At 39.0% G+C, this 19579-nt stretch overlaps 1 protein-coding gene across 8 annotated transcripts in view; it reads left to right on the forward strand.

The window, feature by feature from the left end:
* The window catches only part of rapgef6 (Rap guanine nucleotide exchange factor (GEF) 6), a 67721-nt gene that overhangs the window by 1163 nt on the left and 46979 nt on the right, over nucleotides 1-19579 (forward strand). For 7 of the 8 annotated variants that reach the window (XM_077546213.1, XM_077546219.1, XM_077546217.1 and 4 more), the window contains exons 2-5: nucleotides 9284-9354; nucleotides 10498-10554; nucleotides 10693-10776; nucleotides 19112-19181. In XM_077546213.1, coding sequence (XP_077402339.1) covers nucleotides 9284-9354; nucleotides 10498-10554; nucleotides 10693-10776; nucleotides 19112-19181 — 282 coding nt within the window. Of the gene's footprint in view, nucleotides 1-9283; nucleotides 9355-10497; nucleotides 10555-10692; nucleotides 10777-11756; nucleotides 12569-19111; nucleotides 19182-19579 lie in introns of those variants that run through there. The other variant, XM_077546221.1, reaches the window with a different exon arrangement.

The following is a 19579-nucleotide window of genomic DNA, read 5'->3' on the forward strand; positions in this document are numbered from 1 at the left end:
TTGGACAATGCTTTTTAACAGAAGATGATGGAGTCGCCTGGTTTAAAACGTCCAATCGCTATGATGTGTCTCATCCACTCTTGAGCAGCCAAACTTTTTTATTTCAAAATTGCATACGTCATCCAAACCGCAAGAATCCTATAGATTTTGATTTTCCAAACCCAAGAAGCTCAAGGTAGCCGGGAAAAAGGTCCCACCGTGACATGTTTCTCGTCCACTCTCCAGCAGCCACAGTTTTGAATAAAGCTTATACCAAACTTTTCCTCTTTCCAATTCTGCGCACGCTTCCTATTGTTTTTTTTTTTTTTTTTTGAAAGATACGCAATCCTAGATGTGCGTCATTGACTTTTGCTTTGTCAGCGTGCGTTTTGACAGCGACAGCCCTGTTGCATTGTGGGTCCGATGACAACGGCCTTTTCGGACCCCAAGTGCCCGATCTGTGGTGCGTTCTCACGTCCCCTCTGTGGAAACGCAATGGGGCAAGCGTTGTTTTCTTTCTTTTTATAGCACCTCCATCTCTTCATAAAGGGCCTCTTTTGACGTCTCTTGATCCCTTGTTTGTTTGCATCGGCGCGCCAACCAGAAAGCCTCTTTCACGCCGTCCATAGAGCGCTTTTGTATGCACGTGAACAAACCATAACAAGCGCTCGCTCCACCAATGAACGTCAAAAGAGCCGATTCAGGCGTTCTCCTCTGGTCCACTACGTACATTCTAAATCCAAATAAAACTTTGCAGGATGTGTTCATTAAAAATAAAAAAAAAAGCTCAAACAGTTTTGACTGCCAGCTGTGAGCTGGGATCAAAGAGCCAATCTGTATGTTTCTCATCATCCGCTCTCGAGCAGCCGCAATTCTAAATTTCAAACTTTTGTGGTTTTATTTTCAATGTCAGGCAAATAGTCCTTTTGATTTTGAATGATAAACAATCCTAGATGTTCTAGTTGGTTCTGGTCAAACGTGCAATCTGCACATGCTTCTCATCCACTGGTCATATTACTGGGTTATTATTCCAGATCTGAGCAAAAGTCCTATTAATATGTGCTGTTACAGGATAACCAGTCGAAGATGTTTAAGGTAGCTGGAGTTAACGATCCATTCAGTAAAATGTTTCCACTTTCGAGCAGTCATTATTCTCGAGTAGCCTTTTTTTTCCCTCCAAATCAGTAGAGAACTTTTAATTGTTCAATTTCAACGCAGGAATTCTGTTGATTTTAAATCCATGGTATGTAGTGAAAGGTATGCGGTGTTTCTTGTCCACTCTTGAGCTGAACCAATTCGGAGTGACTCTTACTCCAAATCTTTTGGGGATTCATGTTCCGTCATGTCAGGGCAAGAGCCCGGATGATTTTAATTGTTAGGCATAGACCATCCACGATGAGTGCTCTTGATCTCTGCCAAGTTTCTCATCCATTCTCTATCCGCTAAGATTCTGAATGAATCTTAATCACAACTTTTGTTAACTTTGTTTAATTCTAAGTCATGGCAAGAATCTCGTTAATGTGTGCGAATGATCAACTCAGTGTTTCTTGTCCACTCTCGAGCAGCCAAGCTTGGTTATTGTGGATCTGTGTTCAATACCATGCCTAGAGTCATGTTAATTTTTGACGCGGCGGTAAAAGAGATCAATGACCAAATCAGTACATGATTCTCGTCCACTCTCGATTAGCAGCAATTCTGTCAATTCAAAGTTGACAAGGTACTCTCACCACAAAACGAGTCTTTATGTATCTATAGTTATCTCACGTTGTTGACATGTTTTGTTTTTATTTCCTCCCCTATTTTTTTTTTATGCAAGTGTTCCAGCAGCCTTTCCGAAAAGCAAACCTGTTTTAAAGAGCCAGGAAGCGTCCGTTCCATGCCGTGCCTGCCGGCTATTGTTTGAAAGTAAACACGCCGCCGCTTCCTGTGGGCGCCCGTTCTCGGGCCGCCGCGCTGTCGCGGCCTCGCGTCATAGCTGGCGCATGCGTGGGCTAACAACACGCCGTGCGTGTGTGCGCGTGTGTGTGTCGGTACATTCCATGCCGCAGAACAGGCGTCAACAGGCACACGGCTCTCGGCATGGAATGTACATGGAGGATACAGGTGGACTCGCCTAGCAAAATGTAGTCAGGTTATCGCAGTCGAGGGGCGGGGCCAAAGTAAAGTATCCCTACAGGCTTATTTTTTGTATTTATTTTTTGTTGTTATTTCTAAGCCTCTTTAGTTAACTAGCTTTGTTGGCCATGTCAATTTTAGTACCTTTTATCTCATCAAAGCAGAAAACTGAACGGAGCTGCAATGTTGTCGGTAGCATTGCGTAGGTTAGCGTAAGCTAACAGGTAGCTAGCCACCACCCATGAATTTGGAGCAAAGATCCGCCATCTTCATGTCCCGATGGAATACGTGGAACAGCTGTCACATCATCAGAAGCTAAGCAGAGCTGCGGTGTTGTTGGATGCGCACCACAGCGTGAGCCATTTACGGCTTTGCTGATCCAACGTGATCCTGTTTTTGTCGGCGTGCGTTTAAGACCAAAAGCAAAACTTGAAAGTCTCAAACATTTGCATTGTGACTTTCTCGCCCACCTGTGATGCAAAGTGAAGACGAAATACCTCCCTCAGGGCTTTTCTGTAGGTAGAGATTAATGGAGGTTGGGCAACCAGAGGATGACGTCGTTTGCCAACGCACGTTTTTTTTACGCAATATCCGTTACCATAAGACCACTCACTCACTCACTCACTCACTCACTCACTCACTCACTCACCCGTCTCACTTTACAAATCCCCTTTAAAAGCTTTTTTTATGTTTCGTATGAGTCTGCTGATAAAGAGTGAGCTTGATTTTGGGTAGTGGGTGAAGATAGTTATAGTAGTTCTAATTAGTTATTATAATAATTTATAAACAAAAAAAAACAAACATTGAAAACTGCGACATAAATATTGATATTTAATGCTGCAGTGTTAATGCTCATCAATGATATCATCCAGTTTTAAAAATGCTAATAGTGACATAATGATTAAATTATGTGATGATATTGTTACATGTACTGATACAAATCGTTGCCATCCGATACAATGATAGCGCAAGAGTTTGCTGATGACAATATTGTAATACATTAATTTGATTGAAAGAAAAAAGTTGCGATATTTGATGCGCCGGTATCAATACCGTATCGATGCCGTCTTGTTACATCTGATCATATAATGTTGTAATAAGTATTTTGGAAGAAAAACAGCATAGTTGCAAAACTATCGATATTTAATATTGTGGGATTGATACAGTGTTACGTTATGTACCATCTAAAGAGATGATAAACAATCACAAAACGATAATATGTTCAATACCACTTTTTTTTCGGTCCGATACCATATACATATATAGTTAACACAATGACAAAAAATTGCGGGGGGGGGACATTCTTTCTGATGCTGCTGTTGATTTGCCTGTCAAACTACTGTAGTTTAGCGCCAACTACTGTCCAGGAGGACTTGCGCAATGTCAGATTTTATTTGCCAATTCGATGGCAATATCTGGCATTGATACTTGCCCTTCCCTAATAATATGACTTGAATAAATTCAGCGACAGCCATATAGATGACAGGAACCGTCTCAATATTTGACGTGACCGTAATGATCAGAATATTTTTTTCAATGATTTTGATTGATTGAAAGTCATAAATTACTCATCTACTTTAGAGATTAATATTACAGAAATAATTCTTTTGAGTTTGACCGGTATAAAAAGTATGGTCAAAAAAAAAAATTTGCGTCCACTCTCGGGCAGCCGCAATTCTGAATTAATCTATGACTCCAAATAACAGAGTCTTCTTCAAACTTTACGCCATGAGTGTCCTCGGTACCCGACTGATTTGAGTTTCTCAAACACGCTACCTGACAAGTTTGAAAGGAATGCACCTGCCGTCTCGTGGGGGAACGCTAGGAATGTGACAACTGCATTCCCGGAACGTTTACCCTCAAACAATGAAAGCAGAAGACAAAAATAAAGCTTCCTGTTGCCGCCGTTACGGAGAATATAAAAAGCTGCTGTTTTTTAAGAAATTGAATGGAAAACAGGAAGTGACTCAGTCGTGGTTCCACAGCTGCGATGGTGAAAGGTTGAACTTTTACATGGCGACTTCAGCACACTTTGACTTTACAAATAGGAGTTACGAAGGCGCAGTCCTGTTTTCTCCAAATCACCTGCGATTTGACTACCTTTGAATGTGATTTGCGTGTCAATTTTATTGACATATTTATTATGCCAAGATCGCTTATGAAAAGTAAAATTAGCCTCTGATCTAATTGTATAATATGTAGGACACTCTATGTTGCTGCAGTCGAAATTCAAAGTAAACTTGAAGGGGATATCTTCAACTATTCCTGTAAAAAAATAAATAAATTTTTGGAACTTTCTAGAATAACGTAATCTTGGAGAGATCCCAACTTAACTGCAGTAAAAAAAAAAAATTGATTTAGAAGTTGATAGAATGAGCAAGTACTTGACTGCCTCGACAGGCTGCGGTATAAATCCAAAGTAAATGTTAATTTCAATGGCAAATATTTGATGTCATGTTTTGAGTTTGAGCTAACTGTTAGCAGCACATAGCTCAAGGATTTTTTTTCTTCACTGACATCTCCTGCCTTGTCGTCGTCAGAGCGCATGGCTGTTTTACGACTTTCTCTTATAACCTTAAACAGGGACTATACTGCCTCAACGGGCTGCTGTTAAAAAAAAAAAAAAAAAAAGTCAAAGTGAACCCGAAGAGAGCAAGGCAAGCTGCTAACATTGCTAAAAAACAGGTTTCTTTAACATTCTATCTAGCAGGACCATGACCTTTCCTAGCTCAACGGGCTGTGGTAGAAATCCAAAGTAAACTTTAAAAACTTTCTAGAAGGACAGAGGACTCAAAATTCTGCAATAGATATATAAAAAAAAACATAAGAACATAGGACAATCCTAAATTCACTGCAGTGAAAAGCATTTGTGTGAAGTTTCTAGAAAAACAAGTACTTAGCTGACTCAACGGGCTGCGGTTGAAATAGAAAGTAACATTAATTAAATTGCTATGTGGCACCTCGAGCTAAATGGCTCTAAACAGGACGAAGATGCCTGATTATTATTTTTGCACACTGACTGAAGGCCCTTCATTGACATCTAGTGGCTTGGTCTCGTCAGACCGCACACAGCCGTGAAACATCCTCCTGCCACTTCATTCATTCCAGCAGAAAAGTCATCTAAAATTACGCCGAAAAGGTCATACTTTCCACTGCAGTGCGTGTGGCGTGTGTGTTTTGCGTGGTTTGGCGGGCAACGCGGCCACTTTCCAGGCCCGGTCGCCAATCGGCCCTTCCCCGGATGCAAAAAGTTTCCAGGTGACTTTTTCACACTTTTTCTTGATGATGTCCAGTTAGCACACCCGACCTCCAGGGTATGGAAACTGCACACATTTCCCGTATTTCTTTCCACGCGTCTGCTTCTGTGCCACTTTTTAAGCGATTTGCCGGCCGATCGCCCTCATGTGTCTTCAATTACACCGGCGAGCGATGTTTGGGTCTGTGTGTGTGTGAGCTTTGTTGCTAAGAATAGCGCCTTTGTACGGCCCAGAGAGGGGATTTAGCTCTAAGTGCTACAAGTGCTCTTGTAACCCCACATTGATGTTGCCTGTGATAACTTTTGACTTGAAGGATTTCAGACTCTCGAGTATCATCGAGAACGTCATGGTAGCACCAAGTGCAAGTGGCATCGACCAACGGGCTGCAGTAGAAAATTTAAAATAAAGGGACTATTTAAGAACTTTTGAGAAGGACCAAATACTTTGGTGCCTCAAGAGGCTGTAGTAAGAATCCAAGATAAATCTGAAAAACAGCTCCTTGAATTTATTTACCCGGTTTATATTCATTTTTGCTTTAATGTGTGGGGATAGGAGGGGAACCTTTTTATAAGGACCAAGTACTTGCCTGCCCTAACGGGCTGCGGTATGAATCGAAAGAATTTGTGAAGAGAACAAGGCAATGTCATAATTATCGTGGTAGGAATCCAAAATAAATATGAGGAGAGGAAAACAATATCCAAACTTTATCACGGAGGAAAAAAATGTGTGTTTTAAAACTTTCTAGAAGGACCCAACTACCTTGCTGCCTCAACGGGCTGCAATAGAATTAAATGTCAAGAGAACAAGGCAGTTTTCAAAATCTCTTTTTCTTGCTTTCTTTAGTAGATGTATGCAGATGTATGATTTTAGAGCAGTCTGTTTGAGCCAGTATTTTGCTGCCTAAACGGGTGGTAGTAGAAATTGAAAGTAGACTAGATGCAAATAAAGAGATCACCTTTTTCAGGATAGCTAGGGCAGGTATTGCTATAGATGAATGATTTTAGATTTCAGAGCTTTCTAGTAGAATCTCGTACTTTGCTACCTTAACAGTTTGCAGTAGAAATCGAAAGTAAACTTGAAGTGAGCAAAGATAAGATATGATTAACTTTAATCTCGAAATTGAAAGTATGCTTGAAAAGAGCAAAGCTCTGCCTTACCTTTACTGTAGAAAAGAGTAGTAATTCTTCCAAAGTGCAAGTTACCTCAACGGGCTGCGGTAGGAATTGAAGAGGGAGAGCAAGTCAATTTTCTTTATACTTTTGAGAAGGAGCACATAGAGTGCTGCGGTCTGCAGCTCGTTAATGAATGCTTGATTTTGCCTTTTCATATAGCATTCACTTGCTAAACAGACCCGTTGAAGCACATTGCTCGGCCTTGTTTGTCCTCAGCCAAGTGCGACGTTGACCCGAAGCCCGGAGGAGTCGGAGGTTGATGTAAATGTTGAGGGTCAGCTATGCGGCCGAGATGTTTGTTCAGCCATTTTGAAGGGGCGCGCTGTGTCTTATGTCCACAATAGCCTCTGTGTGACTGAGAGCAGAACGGCGGCGTATTCTTTCGGATCCAACAAACTTGCCGAGATGTTATGAATTTGTCTAAAAATTATCCCCTAAAAGTGTGCATGAAACATCACCTCAAGTCTTGAAAATCAATTGTTCACAAAGCTCCCTAAAAGTCCTAAACGTGTCCAAACATCAAGTTAATTTAAATACCTTAGCATCGACATTTCTTTCACATTCATGACTTCAAATCCAGCATGTGACTGGAAGGCGTCATCTCAATTGTGAACATGAGAAATGCGTGGAGTGGGCGTCCATGGCGACAAGCGCCTTTTTGTGCGAGCACCAGTTGACGCACATAAAAAGTCCTCCGCTAGCGTAGCATTTAGTGTGGGCCAAAACAAAGATTGGATTCCACTTCGGGGAAAAGGTCAAAGTCGTTTAATTAGACTTTTTTTAGCAGCTGCTTTCAGCTTTTCAACTGGCTTGAGTTGAGTGCCGCTTTTGTGTCTGCCAGCAGGTGGCAGCATCGTTGCAGTCATGCTCCTCGCACTCATGTAGCACAGACTCAAAAGAAAGACCTCACAAGTGTTTGGTTCCACAAATAGCAACAACTTAAAGTGCTGCTGTTTTGGGAGATGAAAAAGTGTTTTTGACACATTGAAGCTGCTTCCTGCTAGCAGCTACTAATTCCTTTTTTAAAATATTTTCTGGAAGGCTCACTAAATGGGCTGTGGTAGAAATTCAAAGACAGCTGGAAGAGACATTCAATGTCCTGAGGAAAAAAAACAACAACAAATAAATAAATAAAAATAAAATTGTACATTCTGGAATTTTTTTTTATATAAAAAAAAAAAAACAAAGACTGCTGCTGCAATGAGCTGCAGTGAATCATAATCAAAACTCAAAAGAGATGTGAGAATGTCCTAACTTTTTATTTTAAAAAAACATTTCAAAGTTCTTTGTCGTTGTACCAAGTACTTTGCTGCCTAAATGGGCTGTGCTAGAAACGGGAAAAGTCAGCTAAAAAAAAGCGAGGCAATATCCTAACTTAACTGCGGAAACACACATGGCTAATAAAATAAAAATGAAACCTTAATACAACAAATTACTTTCTAGAAGATACAAGGACATACAAGTGAATAAAATTTAAGTTATTTAAAAAAAAAAGTGCTTTCTCAAAGTATGAACCTTTCTTACCTTGACGAGCTGTGGTAGGAATGGAAAGATTTTAACTTAAGTGCACAAAATAAATTGGCATTCTTGAAGGACCAAAAACTGTGTTGCCTCAATGGGCTGCGACAAAAATCCAAAATAAATATGAAGTGAGGGAGACAATTTCCTGATTATTTTTTTTCCCCTGACTGGAAAAGTGCAATTTTTTTGTTGACTGCGTCAACAGGTTGAGGTAAAAATGGAAAAAAGGTCTGAACTTTACTGCGGATGAAACTATAGAAGGACCAACTTCTACCGCAGCCCGTTCAGGCAGCAAAGTCAACTTGAAGTGAGCAATTTCCTCACTTCTGTTATGGAAACTTTCATCATTGCTGCATTTTTTCCCCCCTGGCATTTTCATAAACGAGCAAGTAACGTTGCTGCATCAACGGGCTGCGGTGGAAATTGAAAGTGTGGAAAGGGGCCACAGTACGGAAGGCAGTGGCACAATCAGACTTCTCACATGTGAGAGCTGCTTGCCTCGGGCGTGAGCTGACAACACAACGGGGTGCTTACTGCAGCACTTGATTGTGCTCACTAACCCACTTCATGCGAGTCAATACGCTGCGGCCCAACCGCTATTGCGTACATCAGAATTCAGCCCCCGGAGCCAGTTGCGCTTGGCAACATCAAATTCGGTAGACGTGCCCCTCTTGACTAGACCCACAAAAAAGGTCTCAAGAAGCGATGACTGAAAACACACAGGAAGTCAACCATTTTGATTTGAAGTCTGCTATTTTAGGGTCATTTTGGTGTTTGGTGACTCGCCATAAAATCAAGTCGCGCTCTCCATTTTGATCAATGAAGTGGCCTCCTGACGGCCGTGCCGGAGCTCTGCCCGCCGCTTATCGGCTAAGCGTCGGCATTCTGTCAGCCTCTTAGCGCTTTGACAACCGGCCTTGATGGAGCGCTATTTTGGGAGCGCGTCGGGCAGATTGCTGTCAGCGTGTCGGCATCAATGAGGTGAACGCAGTTAACGCGTCAGGACGTTTGGGAAATATTCCCACAGCCTCCCAGCCTTGAGATAAACACGCATTGACAAGCTCAACATTTTATGATCGAATACATATTGTACATTTTAGGTACACAGTAGACGCCGGTCAATCTGTTTTTTTGTGGGAAACACGCATATAGCATGGTTCCAAAATCTCAGAACCTGAATATAATAATTGTTTAGATTAATTAAATGCAATAAATTCATGTTTTTTTCCTGTCTTTCAGGACCTGCACACCATCTACTGCCACCTCTACCACATGGATGTCCTCTCTCACCTCAGGGAGCACCAGCTAAGGTCCGCTGGCTAACACACAATGCTGCAATGCTAGCGATAGCAACTAGCAAACTATGGCCCGCTCTTTAATCCCGCAACCCAAAACATTTGCATTATCAATGGTCTTGCAATATAAGCATTAATTTATCTATTTTTATCCTCTAAAATTATATTGCACCATTTTTTATTCATTTATTTGATTACACAATTAGTGAATTTATTATAAACATTCAAATCCAACAAATACTTTTTGGATAAAACATTTTACTTTTATTTATTTTTTACTTTTTCTTTTCATGATTAAGTAATCGGTTGCTGGTCCACTTGTCCTTTAAAAAAAAATAAATCAAACAATGCCTTGATCACAAAAGTATGCACACCCCTGGCGCTAGGTGCAACTTTTCTGAGATATTGCTTGCTTTTTGTAGATGGGTAACATGGCAAACAGGTTTTACAGCATGTGGCCACAGTATGTGCGACGTGTCCGGAATGTTCCCTCAGCTGCTGCCAGGTGACAGTGACGACAATTAGTAATAATAAACAATATACAGTAATCCTGCCTCCATCGCAGCGGTTATGTTCCATCCAGACCACCCTTGTGAAATCTGTGATATACAGTACCATACATAAATAACATTTATGATATATATTTTTTAAGGTCTTTAAACTCACTTTTGAAATATTTCATATATATATATATATATATATATATATATATATATATATATATATATATATTTAAAATGGACCGATCCCTCTATACAAATCCCGTTTTTAAGTAACAAACTTAACATTTTACAATCTGCATCAATAATCATGCCCAGCAAGTACATTCTAAAATGAATCTACAGACGTCACTTTCTGTAGGCATAAAAAGCAGGATTGAAGAGGATTTAACATTCAACAATCTTCAGCAAAAGCTAAACTGACTTGAAATACTTCCGGTTTTCATTCGTCTTCAGTCAAATTTATTGTTCAACAAAATAGTGTCATCTATTGGTCGACAGGAGAATTACACCCGAAATAAACCAGAGACAGAGTAAAATAATTACAAACTGTGCAAAACAGACTTTTATCATTTGTTTTGTGAAGAACTTTTTGATGTTTTTAATATATGAAAACTGATGTTCAAATAAAGCAATGTTTTGTTGTCCCTTCCCTCAGGTCCATGTGCACCTCGGCCAGGTACGAGAGACACGAGGCCAACCGCATCCTCTTCTAGTGAGTACATTCGGAACACTCGAGCGTTTCCAGTTAGGGTTTCAAACTAGTGTTAGGGTTTCAAAACAGAGGTTTTAGCTCATACGTCATGAAGTTCAACAAGGTCTTCTTCTTCTTCTTCTTCTTCTTCTTGTGCAGTCCCGACAGCATCGCCAGCTGTTGGTACGTCCTGCTCTCTGGATCTGTCTTCGTCAAGGAGCACATGTACCTGGCGAGGTGCTGGTATGTGCACATCAACACGCGCACGCACGCATGCACATGCATGCTTAAAACTAGGCGAGGAGGCGTGGAAATGATTGCAGTATTTCATGTTGACACACACTGTTCATGTGTGAGATTGTGTTTGTGGCGCAGTGCTCATTCCTTTTAAATTGATATATATATATATATGTATATATATATGTATATATGTATATATGTATATGTATATATATATATATATGTATATATATATATGTATATATATATATATATATGTATATATATGTATATATGTATATATGTATATGTATATATATATATATATGTATATATATATATGTATATATGTATATATATGTATATATATGTATATGTATATATATGTATATATATGTATATGTATATATATGTATATATATATATATGTATATATATATATGTATATATATATATGTGTATATATATATATGTGTATATATATATATGTGTATATATATATATGTGTATATATATATATGTGTATATATATATATATATATATATATATGTATATATGTATATATATATGTATATATATGTATATATATATATATATATGTATATATATGTATATATATGTATATGTATATATATATGTATATATATATATATATATTTATTTATTTATTTTTGCACAGAACAATCAGATTCAATGGCGAATGTTCTATAATAAATAATAGATACATAAGAATGATTAAAAAAGTTTATTTAAAAGTGTTTTTTTTCTTTAAATTTGTTTTAAATTTATTTAAAAATATTTTTAGAAATTACAACTCCTACCAAAAATATTCATATTAATAAATATATTTAAAAAAAAAAACTATAAAACACCCCCACATTAATTAATTTTAAAAAATAGACAAATAAAATTTATGAAAAAAACCTTAATATATTCCCATAAAAACTCATTGAAAAAAAAAAGAGCCAAAATTGACACACAAAAAATATGGTAGCCCAAATCTCCAGAAATGAAATCATCTAAAATTATTATTTAAATGATTTTACAAAAAATACCATATTCAAAATTGGCAAATATCTATTTAGAAATAAAAACAAATAATTTTGTTAAATCACAGAACCCAAAAATTGTCCCTCAACAAATGTTTTTATCTTTTTAGCAAATTGTTTTGGGCAATTACAATTTATTAAAAAAACAAACAAACAAAAAAATGCACCAAATCAGCTTATTGTAGGGAAACATAAAATTACTTATTTCCACAATGTGTGCTTTTTTAGAGACAGTAAAGTATTGAGTGAAGTATGTTTTAGTTAAACTTGCTGGAATAAGCTCCGCATACTCCGCCAATTTGTGTGTGCGGGCATGCATGTGTGCGTGGTTGGTAATAGTAAGTGTGTGGGGGAGGTTTTCAAACATGCAAAATGACCGCAGGGTGTGTGTTGGTTAGCGGTCACAGTCGGGGGTGTAAGAGCAGGTCAGAGTGTGTGCGTGTGCACGTTTGTGCGCGCGTGTGGAATGTGTGGACCTGGTTGGAACAGTGGCCGGCCATGTGTTCCTGTGCAGCCTGCCCGCCTGGAGCCCGCCAGCACATCAGGCAGGAAATGAGCAACACACACACACATGCAAAGGCGGGCGACAGACAGGGCAGTATCGAGCAGGAGGCAGCACACACACACACACACACATTCTCCCTCCTAAACTTTTTGGCAGAGTAACTTTGGGATCCCTTTTTTTTTTCTCCGCCTTTTGTGGATAACATGCTGGATTTGCGTCCACTTCCACGGAATCCTGACAAGCGGACCTATAAAATTCCCGGTTAGTCAACTTTGTGTTTTCCGTCCTTTGCTTCCCCCCTCCTACCGTGAGCTGTTTGAAAACTCCCTCTTTCTTCTTCCCCCAGCATGTTCCTTATCCCTCTTCTGGATTGGGCAGAAATTTCGCTGTTTTTAGCTCTCATACACACACACACACACACACACACACACACACAAACACACAAGTATGAGACACATATTGTCTATATGTAAGTCCACAAACTACACTGATGATGTTCCCAAATGTAGGAAATTGGGAATGTTCTTCCTTGTTTCCAGTGAAATATTTACAACACGGTTAATGAGTACTCCAAAAATCAAATGGGCTGTTGTTTTGCCTATGACTCATAAAGTTACGTGTGTGTGTGCGTGTCCGTCCTTTGTTTCTGTTGCCTTTCCGCTTGGTCCTGGTAACCATGGAAACGGTGGTTACCAAATGGATCCGCAGCTCTGTTTGGATTGAGCTGTTGGCCCCGCCTCCCCCCATAGAAAACGCTCTAATAGATTTGTCCAGTTTGGACATTTCAATCGTGCTTGCTTGAGATCTCAGGTTTGCTATTTTGTGGATTATTTCTTACAAATGTGATTTATTTTTTAGCAGGAATTACTACTAAAAATAACCCCCCCCCCCAAAAAAAAAGTTAATGTAGAATTTCGATTAACCAATGTAGTCTTTAGGCACAAAAAAAAAAAGAGCATTGCACAATGGAAATGAGCAGGGTGACTCAAAAATAATCTACAGAAAAAAATTCCATGACAAGCTCAATCACACAGGCCCACTTCGTCTTATAATGACTGGAGTGCGGCTATTCCTGGCCAGTTATTGAAGTTGTCTCTCATCTTGCACAATAGAAATGAGCAGGGTGACGTGTAAAGTAATCCATAGTCAAAGAATTTCAGCGCAAGCTCAATCACACACGTGCACTTCATGTGAAGTGACGCATTGTCTGAAATGTGGCCATTCTTTGCCAGTTATTTATGATAACCATCACTTTGTACAATAGAAACCAACTGAATGGCACCTTGTACAATAGAAAGAAACAGGATGACTAGAAATAATGTGCAATTAAAAAAAAGTCCACTGCACGCACACATGGCCACATGCAGTCTTGTTTTTGACGAGAACATGACGTTGCACAGTAGAAATCAACCAGACGGCGAGAAATAATCAACATGATACCCGTCACCTTGCACAATAGTAATGAGCAGGACTCAAAAAGTCTACGGCCAGCTTGATCAATCCACTATCTCTCGCCAGTCATTCATGATGCCCATAAAAATCCACACTAGAAATGATCCACCTGAAAACACACTGAGCTCAATCACCCACAGCCACATGCGAGCCTCGTAATTACTTAAATCAATTTATTTTTTATTTGTTATTGAAGCCAGATATTCATAACCGCCACCTTGCACAATAGAAATGAAGCAGGACTTTTACTACTAGAAATAACCCACAGAGTAAAAAAAGACAAGCACAGAGAACTTTCAAAATGACGTCCAAACTACTTGACATCTTCAAGAGTTGCCTTTTTCTCAACATTATTGCACTCTGTTTCTGTTTGTGTGTGTGTGTGTGTGTGGTGGAAGGGGGAGGAGGGGGGGGTGTTCACTGGCTTCCTCGCCGCCTGTCACGGTTTATTGCCCCGTGGCACTGCAGCTGTCAGTGGACCTGTCAGCCCCCAACAATCCCAACACCCCCCCCCCCCAGTCTCCTACCTCCACACTTGTAAAACTTAAAAGCGGTTCTGAAAGATGTGTGGCGGCACAGAAAATCATCACCTGCTGAAATCTTGACACTTTGAGCCGCTTTTCTTCCACACAGGCAAAGTGGTTTGGAGGACAACATTTGTCTGATAACGTTTTAAGGTTGTCATATCAACAATCGTTAGCATACCAGCTGGGTTTGAAGAGGGGATGTCATCGGCCTGACTTGTTTGCCGCCTAAACGGGTGGCGGTAATTGAAGGAACAAATTGAGGATTGATGGATTCGGATTAGTGTCCTCCTGTTAGGTTCTATTTGATTAAACTTGACAGCTGGCTCTTTGGAAGTTTTCGGTACTTTCCAAATGAGATGAAAAAATGGCGGCTCTTGTTTCAGTTTCGGGAACTCTGAGAGGTTTGAGTTCATCAAACTTGTTTGCATACGCAATGACCAAAAGTGAGATTGTTCCCAATTTGGTATGAATTGGACAAAATCTGTTGGGAGTTTGTCTTTCAAGGCCCCTTTTGAAATGGCAAAAGTAGCCCTAAAATGGCTGCTTCAAACCAAAAATGCTGACTGTGTCTTTTTTAGGCATGGCTTCTTGAGGCTTTTTGAAGGTCTATGCTTGTTTTCAAATGTCATGCTTTCATGCAAAATTTTCCAAAAACATTTGCTTGTGTGAGTCATCAAGATCTGCCCACACTCACTAACAAATACTCAAGATTTTCGCAATTTAGCGCCGTCCATTTTGTTCAGTATACAACGTTCGAGAGCAATGGGACAAAATCCGTAGGATGTGTTCGCTGCAATCTGTCAGTCGTCAGGCCGGCAACCTCTGCGGGCTGCGACAGTCTCGCCTCGCTGGAGCGCGCAGACATCTGTCACCAGCCGGCCTAACCTCCAGGAGGGGAGGGGCTTGGCGACAAGTACCCGAGCCCAGCCAGGCTGCAGACGGCGCTGGGTAGACTTTGCGTTGCTTCTGGGTGGTCATCCTAACTTTTAGCGAAGGGTTTTACTTGAGTTTGAATGCGCATCTCATCAGTTAGGTAGGGAAGACGACACCTTTGGGAATGTTCACGCTCAACCAGGGGGTTCTGAAATATCAAACTTGACAAAACGCTCTCCAAACTGACTTGGAGTGTAACTCTGTTTTAGGTTACAAAGGTTAGCAGTAGGAGAGTTAATTAAAAGTTGCTTTAACACCACAATTTTTTTTTTTTTTACGTGCGATTAATGACCGCCCCTTACTTGGAAGGCCTGTCGTGGGGGAATTCCAGTTACAGCGCAGCAGTCCACGTAAAAATAATAATAATGAATGTAATAATAATGCATATATTTGTGGAGACTGGGGTCAAGTCAAGTTGTATTTTACAATTTTTAAAATGTGCAGAATTTCACAAGTTACTTCATGTTAAACATTAGATAGCTCTTAATATGAAAAGAAAAACGCACTGAGCTGTTACCGTCTTACAAATGCATTTATGCCATCTAGTGGCAGAAAAATTACCAACACAAATCAATATCACACTAGTTTCTTTTTTTTTTCTTTTTTACAGTACATCTTTTTAATTTTAACTCCAGTTTATGAATTATTATGAAATTACTGTATCATTGACTCAAAGATGCAGCCATATTTATATTAGTTTAATTTTTTTTCCACTTATGTTTATGTATGAAACTTGAGAATTTTTGGGGGGGTAAATTTTATTGTACATTTAGAACAGATATAACATTTGTGATTGATCTTGAGTTAACTATTGAAGTCATGCGATTAATTACAATTAAAATTTTTGATTGCCTGACACCCCTAGTTAGCAGAAGTAGTACTTAAAAAAAATTAAAATAAAAAAAAATTCTACTTTTAGTGCGTCACACCCAAGCTAGGAGTGTTGGTCGGTAGCCAGGTGAAAACATACAAAGAACTTGACTATGATAAAAGACGAATCATTTGAATATTTCCTAGCAGGTTCGTATATTTTTTTCCACGCAACACATCGCAAAAAAGTGTGTTTGCCATTGATTTCTATGGTTCTCGTGCCATATTCAAGCCTAGCATCAGTTTGCGGCCTGCTGAAAACAAAAATGTGCATTTACAACATTTTACAACATTTTTGTAGCACGTTCAAACTATCCTTTGGTGCTTTTCTCACAAAACTACACCCCCCAAAAAATCTTGTATGTAATTTTGATTGTCCACACGCTATACTCCACCTTGGCGTCAACAATTAAAAAAAAAACAAGTGTCATATTGTACTCGGTCAAGGTCTGAGCTCGACATTGAGGATCGCCGGCGTGTAGGTCCAGTTTCCCGGTAGCTGCGGAGAGGATGGAATGTGGAACTATTTAAGGAGACAAGATGGGCGGAAAAGTGTCAGCTCGTAATCAGACGGAGTCGGCCGTCCCCGCGGCTCAGCACACGTCCGTAATTAACAGCAGCCGCCCGCGTGCTTCCTCAAACAAATGCTGAGTCGCCACTCCAGATCGCCAAAGGCCGCGCCGCATGTGCGCGCAGTCTGTTAGCAGGGAATCGTATGAACGGTCGTGGCTGGCGAGGCGGGAAAACCAGCAGCGTGTTTATAATTATCTTAAGCAGACAATGACAAGGGATACCTTTTTTAATTTATTTAAGATGTCAACAAAGTTGCCGTTTTATCAAAGGCTGTTGAGGGCTTTTCCCATGATGAGGTTGCATGTTTTTGGTTGGCTATGCGAGGCCAACCACTGTTGTTGAATCAGCAATATGTGGGCAGTGATTCATTAAAATAGAAGCAACTAGAATAAAATGGTTATCTTACTAGAATTAAGTCAATTCAAGTCTTTACTCTGAAGAATAAATAATTACTTTTTGGAGGAACAAGTTGTCTTTTGTGAAGGCAAATCTTACTATATGAGAATAAAATTAAGTCAAATTCTTTTTCAAATGAGTATAGTTTTTTGGGGGGGAGTGTTGGTGGAGGGAGGAGAGATATATATGCCCCACCCCAAATCATATTTTTGGCTAGAATTAAAAAAAAAAAAAAAATGAATGTAAATATTTTAGATATAAAAAAAGTAATAAAATGTTAAGAATATTTTTTTTTTCCCCAGGAAAAATAATTTAGATACTTATTTGGTGGTGGTGGGGGTTGGATTCACAAAAGTACTTGAATAAATCCTATTTTGGGGGGAATCATAATTTAAAAAAATACTTTTTTAAGTAAAAAGGAAAAAAATATATTTTTTAGGGAAAATAAAATAATTAGAAAAAAAAATAAAACAAATTTGTTGATAAATAAAATTAGTCGTCTTACAAGAAAGTCTTTTTGGCAAATACACTTTTTTGTTGTTATTTTCCTTTTGACTCTGATACTATTGCATTATTGAGATACACTGTCATTTCTCAACTTGCCCACTAGGTAGAGCAACTCTTAACGTTCTGGGGTTGGATACCTTATGGTTGCTTACACATTGTTTTATTTTTTTTTTAATGTAATATTACAATAGGATATGAATTTGTTTTATTGTTGCTCTCCAGTCACCTCACGCGCACTCTGATTGAACCCGGGCCGACGTCATGCACCCAATCCATGTGACAAACACACATGGGCTCAGCTGTTCCCGCCTGCCTCCGCCCTTTCGTCCCCTTTCTTATCACACAAAGCAGACAAAAGGTGGCATTGTGCGAACGCGACGAGGACACTGCTAACACGTAGCGCTTCAGTAACATTTCATACAATCGTACGTTTGCTGATCATCTGCTGGAACAAGAGTGGGCGACTTTCTGCCCATAACAGCATTTTATACTAGCAGAGATGTAATATAGTAAGGACACACTGTTTGTATACAAGAAAATTACTTTTTTTTTTCTTTTTTCTGGCATGTGTAAAATAGTAAAGTAATCTATTGGAATTAAGTAATAAGTGTTTTTTTTATTAGTGGTATTTTTTTTCGTTTAAAGAAGTTATCAGTAAACTTAAGGATTTTTTTTTTAACTCCCACGATTATAAAATGGGATTTAAAAAAAAAAAAAAGAAAACCTGTTGCATTTTTCAAGAAATCCATTGTTTTCATGATGAAAAGTTGTACTTATACTACATAAACATGATGTGTACCAAATGAAAGATCGCGTTCCATTCTTTCATTAGTAAAAGTGTTTCTACCTTATTTTGTTCTTTAGAAATCACTATTTGCAAATAAGTAATGTGAGTGACATTGAGCGAAAATCGAGGAGAAAAGAAGCTTTTTGTGAAAAGATACATTTTCTGCACAACAGTGACTTTGGCACTAATATTTTTTTGTTTAGTGACGCTCTGTGAATTAGATTTAACGTGAGAAAGATCATTCACGTCATCCTTTGAAAACATTCTATTACATCATATCAATCTGTTTCACTGCAATTGCATACACCGAAAGAACATTGAAAAGAGATAAAATGCTGCCATCTGCTGGCCATAGTTAGTGGGTGTTTTTGATTTCACAAGCCCATTGACCAGGCAGGGGGAAAAAAACGTAGTAAACGTCAATTAACGTTTTTGGCGGCACTCATTTGGATTTTAGTAAACGTTATTTAACGTTTTTGGCAGTAAAAGTTTGAGTAATTTTTTAAAAAGTAATTTTTTTTTCAAACAGTAATCTTAATCAGTAATCTCTAATATTTTTGGGAAAAAATGTTTTGTTTTTTTTTTACAGTATTTTTCCCCAAAAAAAACTCGTGCCTGTAGATGTCCCAATACTTTATTTAGTCCATTAGATGTATTTTTACGTTTTGTTGCGCGGAAGTAAAGGTTGGCAAATGCGGTCTCCAGCTGTGTTTTGCCTCTCATGTTCACACTTAGTGTTCATGTGTTTGTCATCTTTAGTTTCGGCAAGCAGCTGGGAGGCCGGCGAGGCTGTGAATGCATCACGTTGGAGCCATCAGAAATGATCGTGGTAAGACGCAGTAACTCTTTTGACTCCCTTCTGTCTCTTTCTTTCTTCTTGGTCTGCATTCCAGACAACTCTAACGTGAGCGAAATTCCTCCCAGAGATGCTGATCCCAGATCAGATCAGTCACGTTTACTTTATTCACTTCCTTGTTGAAAAACAGCAACCCTGAAACATTCCTGCCCTATCTGTAAAAGATAAAATCTCATGAAGAAATAAGGTCTTATTTTTTTTCTCTTCTTCTTTTACGAGAAGGAAGTTCAAAACTTCAAAAACTTCTAGCCTAACTTGTAACGTAACTGTTAGATAACTTTGCTGTGTAATTTTGTAGCCTAACTTTGTAGCATGCAGTGTAAATTAGCTGCATAGCGGACACATAATTCTGTAGCATAATTATGCTAGCT

The sequence above is a fragment of the Vanacampus margaritifer genome, chromosome 16 (assembly GCF_051991255.1).
Source record: "Vanacampus margaritifer isolate UIUO_Vmar chromosome 16, RoL_Vmar_1.0, whole genome shotgun sequence".
In the NCBI taxonomy this organism is placed as follows: domain Eukaryota; kingdom Metazoa; phylum Chordata; class Actinopteri; order Syngnathiformes; family Syngnathidae; genus Vanacampus; species Vanacampus margaritifer.